The sequence below is a fragment of the Egretta garzetta genome, unplaced genomic scaffold (assembly GCF_000687185.1).
Source record: "Egretta garzetta isolate BGI_Z169 unplaced genomic scaffold, ASM68718v1 scaffold105, whole genome shotgun sequence".
NCBI lineage: Eukaryota > Metazoa > Chordata > Aves > Pelecaniformes > Ardeidae > Egretta > Egretta garzetta.
In genome coordinates this window covers 798020-802964 of record NW_009259598.1, presented here as the reverse complement: position 1 = coordinate 802964, position 4945 = coordinate 798020, and the positions used below count along the sequence as shown (strand labels likewise).

Genomic DNA, 4945 nt, shown 5'->3' with positions numbered 1-4945 from the left:
GGGGTTTGGTGACCCCGGCAGGCCGTTCGTGCCTGTTCGAGCCTCGGTAAGCGCGGGAGTACGAGGGGGAGGGTGCGGGGTGCCCTGGGGCGCTGGCAGGCCGAGCCCTGGGTGCCCTGCTTCACCCTGCGCCTCTTCCCCCGGGCGCGGCCGCGGAGCCGTTGTGAGGGGTCATGTTTTAATGCCCCAAGCCCAAAGCGGCTTCTTAATAACAAGAGTTTTCCCTCCCCAGGTTTTATTGCGATTACTGTGACACGTACCTCACCCATGACTCGGTAAGTACTAAACCTTCTGCACTAATTCCTCATCTGTATCAAGTGCGTTAAAATCAAACTTACATAGGCTAAAGCCAGGTGACTTGAAACGTTAACCATGTCCTACTTTGACTTCTTTCCTCTCTGTTTCTTTTCAAAAAAAGAAAGGAGAATGGGAGGAATTGGCGGGTCGCTAGCATTCAGTCAGGGGCAGCCGATGTTCATGGCTGCCTACGAGTGTTGTGGTGAGTTAGTAGGAGACAGCTAGCTGGGTATTAGGGCAACCTCTTTTACTTAAACTGGCGTCTCGACACTTAAATTTTATATGTAAAGGTCTTGCACATCACCCGTCCTCCACCTGGGCACAGAGACCAACCTATTTCATACCGCTAAATTGCATGTGTTTAACGTTACACAACAGCTCCCAGTACGCTTTGGGTTTATGTGATACTGTCTAAGCTTTGGGTTTACGTGTTCTTTTCTCAGCCCTCCGTGAGAAAAACCCACTGCAGTGGCCGAAAACACAAAGAGAATGTGAAAGACTACTATCAAAAATGGATGGAAGAACAAGCTCAGAGCCTGATTGACAAAACAAGTAAGGCCAATCTTTCTGTGACCCTGGACTGCTTTCCCGTTACTCACCCTGTCTTTCCTCTAGCTGCTTTTTTTCCGTTCTTCCACATTGACTTTTCCTTGCTTCCCTGGTGAGTCTTTGCTTAGAATCTTAATCTTGAACTTAGAATCCAAATCTTGAACTCGTCAGCGTGTGGGCTTCCATGTAAGAGGCTGAGGGCTGTGCCCGAGGGGTTGCCGCAAGAAGCATTTACTGCGGTACTGTGGTGGAGAGGGTTGTAGACACCACCGCCTTTCGCCCTGCTCGTAACATCATATGAGGTCACGTAACACATCTTTGCTTTTTGGTCGGCATGTTTCTGTAAAAGAGCACAAATAAGAAATCCAAAAGAGAGGAAAATAGACATTAAAATGTACGGATTTTTGCTTTTTTGTTTTTAAATGCTCTAGTTGGCCTCAATTCTCTAGGAATATTGATTTTTAAATTTTCTCCCCCTCTCTTGCTATTTAGGACTTGAATAAAGTGTGAAGTGTTTCTTTTGTCAGTCTGTAGAGTTCTTTTCCTCTTGCTTGTCCTCTGAATGATGGTTCTTTTCTCTGACAGAAGAAACACAAATGCCAGATTAACTTTGTGGCAACTTCCATTAGATCATAGACTGATAGAATATCTGGAGTTGGAAGGGACCCATAAGGATCATCGAGTCCCTTGAACTCTGATGGGCTTGGTGCTGTGACCACTTCCCTGGAGAGCCAGTTCCAGTGACCGAGCGCCCCTGTGGCCTTTTCCTAATGTCCAGCCTGAACTTCTCCTGACGCGGCTTCATTCCATTTCCTCATGTCCTTTTTCTTGTGATGCTTCCAACTTTCACAACTTTTGCCTTCCTTCTGGCCAATTCCAATCTTTTGAGTTTCTTCTCTTCCCTTTCACATGTTTTTCGTGCTTTTTATCACCTACCTAAGTCACTGCCTCATTACCATTTTCAAGTTGGCATGTCTTTACCCAATGATCCCAGGTGAAAGTTGCAGCTGCGAATCACGTGACGGATTTTCTCTACCATCCGCCTTCCTGTTAGGTGTGTGAAATTCATCAAGGAGCTCTCTAGTCTCAGCTGGAGTAATTACTTTAATAATTGTCTTCCAAGAATATCAGGTGCTTCCTCCGTGACAAGCAGCATAAACCAGGGATTTGTTCCAGAGTTAGAACATCTGAGCGCGCAGCATGACGTGAAGTATGCTCTGACCGTGTGGCATGAGACGGAAGATTGACGCAGCAGCTTCCTCTGCTTAGTAACTGGTTTTTCTCCTGGGATTCTTTCTTTCCTTTTTTTTTTTTTCTTTTCCCCCCCAATGTAGCGGCTGCATTTCAGCAAGGGAAAATCCCACCTACACCGTTCTCGGCACCACCTCCTGCAGGAGCCATGATACCACCTCCTCCCAGCATCCGTAAGTCTGAACTGCACAGTTTTTGACTGGGATGGCAGCAGCTAAGTTGTGTGTTTCCCGGACTCGTAAAGAAAAGTCTTTTGGCTTGAAATCAAGCTGAGACATTTTGAGCTTGTGAATACCAAAATGTAAGGGAATGCTTTGTAAGAGTTTCAGCAACCGTCTTAATCTTTAGTTTGTCTTATTTTAGTAACGTTGAGTATATTAATAGAAACGTGTGCTGCCTCATTACTTGCTAGCTGCCATGTAGATAGCTTCATTAAAACTTCTAGCACGGGGTTTTGTAGTTTTGTTGGTTTTTTATTTTTTTAATAGAGTAGGATTGATAACCACCTTCTGCACTTCAGCTGGCAAATGGCTGAGATCGCTTTCTGTTAAGAGTCCTGCTGTTGGAAGTGGTGGTTATCTGCATTGGGTGTGCAAAGTTGGAAATAGTAGCTAGCATACTCTTTCTCCAGTTCACTTTTTGGCCCCTGAAGTCGGAGTTGAAACTGAAAATGAAGGTGGGCAGTTGCAAAGCAATCTGAGTCCACCTTAATTTACTAAAATACCCTGTAAAGTTTAATAACCGCCTCGCGTTGCACATCGTTGATGAATGTGAAAGCAGGCTGGCATGTAACCAATCTATGTATGTGTTCAGCTGGCCCCCCGCGGCCCGGCATGATGCCGGCCCCTCATATGGGTGGACCACCAATGATGCCGATGATGGGCCCCCCGCCACCAGGAATGATGCCAGTTGGACCCGGTAAGTCTGGAGGCAGGTCAGTCTGTAACTGAGGTACTGCGTGGTCCGGTTTACAGGATGTTTGGGTTATATCTTCTATCTCGCTGAGCAATAGAGTGTTGCAAAAGGAACTCAGTGGAAAATACGAAGCAGCTGCAGTGCTTGGGCGCTGGCTGTAGTGACGCACTTGAGTTCATAGCTTGCCTCACTGCAGACATGGTATTAGATGCAGCATGGGTGGACAGCCCCAAGTGTCAAGCTGTGGAAATATTTCACTTTGTGTATACTATGTATGCACGTTTGCTGATCCATTATCTCTGTGTGGTGAGACATAAACCAGCCTTACAACTGCTGATTAAAGTTCCTTTACTCCCCGTTGAGAGTCCTCACTAGTACAACTGAAATTACTGCTCTGGTTAATTGTAGCTTTTCTATCCGAGTCTTAGCAGTACATTCTTTAATTGCTTAGAAATTCCGTGTTTGTAGTGCTTCCATTTTTGCACAAGGGGTACGTTTCAGCACTAAATGAATTTTACTGTTTAAAATGTCTCAAGATAATGTGTTCCAGAGAAATGACGTGCCTTAAAAAGTGGTTTTTTCAGAACTGTAAAGGCAAACTAAAATGTCTTGATCCATTCTGATTTTGAGCTTACTGGCATTTGAAGAATTCTCAGGGGACGTCTTATTGAAGCAGTTACTGGAACAAATCTAAAGGAATAGGCACATGCGCACTATAAGTAGTGAAATGTCTTTGCAATTATTGTCTTGCTGGTAGAAACTGCTTTTAAGTGTTTTTTTTTAAAGGCACAAAATAGGCACATAATCTGCAGTGTTGGGCAGCATAGTGGCTGCCTGAAAATAAATGGGAGAAGTTGGATGGAAACGCATTATTTCAGTGCTTTTTAGTAGCGCACCTGCTTTTCTGTGGCAATGCCATTACCCAGCTGTAAGAGTACAGCAGGCTTTTTTCGAGCACACTTAACTGGAGGATTTCATGTTTTTTTCCAAATGAACTTTCCAATTCAGTAATTAAGCTAGCGTCTCTCGAGCGGTTGAAAAGAGTTTATTGGTGAATATTGTCCAAAGTGGGCATATAAGCCAGGAACTTCCTCTACTAATTGCTAATATCCTTCAGGGAAATGTGATTCATCTCAGCCAGTTCCAGATCAAAGCTTACAGGCGTGTAAAATGGAAGTTCCCTGGCAGGCGGGAGAGAGAACGTGCGCATGGTGATGATGGGGCTCGGCAATTGCTGCTCCCAAGAGCTCTTCTCTAATGTCCTCTCTCTCCCCCTGCAGCTCCAGGGATGAGGCCACCGATGGGAGGGCACATGCCGATGATGCCAGGGCCCCCGATGATGAGACCACCCTCCAGACCCATGATGGTGCCAACCAGGCCAGGAATGACCCGTCCAGACAGATAAAGGTGGAAATGAAGCTACCTTGTCTTCCTCGTATTACAGTTTTCCATATGATAAAATACCATAGACCGATGTCCCTAGGATTTTGTATTAAAACAGTGTGTAGAGGAAATCCGCTGTTAATTCAGATTGCGGGCGGTTTGACCTAGTGCACACTGGACTGATGCTTTTTTACCTGGAGTGGGTTTTTCAATGGTTTTGTTTGTTTGTTTGTTTTTTCCCCCATTGAATCGTAGAACACAACAATAAAACATTGATGCTGGTTTACATATGGAGAATCTGAGCCTTACTCTGTGTATGGTTTTTCTGCCTGGCAGAAAGAGACATCAGTTTGCTTTCTTCCCTCTCTACCTGTCTTGCACAGAATTTGTCAGGTGGTTTTTTTTTTTTCTCTCTTCTCTACCTGTCTTGCACAGAATTTGTCAGGTGGGTTTTTTTTCTCCGTAGTCCTTAGGTAGTCTCTCTTTTTCATGTTGTACCCTTTGAGAGAGGTATTACCATCTGCATTTTGAATTCTTGTTTCCAAAGAAG

General features: G+C 44.9%; 1 protein-coding gene across 1 annotated transcript; it reads left to right on the top strand.

The window, feature by feature from the left end:
* Positions 1–6: 6 nt before the first annotated feature.
* On the top strand, positions 7–4683 carry SNRPC (small nuclear ribonucleoprotein polypeptide C). The gene is made up of 6 exons (XM_035893788.1): positions 7–46; positions 233–275; positions 741–849; positions 2178–2270; positions 2911–3015; positions 4293–4683. The coding sequence occupies exons 3-6, from the start codon at positions 813–815 to the stop codon at positions 4415–4417; spliced, it is 360 nt and encodes a 119-aa protein (XP_035749681.1). The 5' UTR covers positions 7–46; positions 233–275; positions 741–812; the 3' UTR covers positions 4418–4683.
* The last annotated feature ends 262 nt before the right edge of the window (positions 4684–4945 follow it).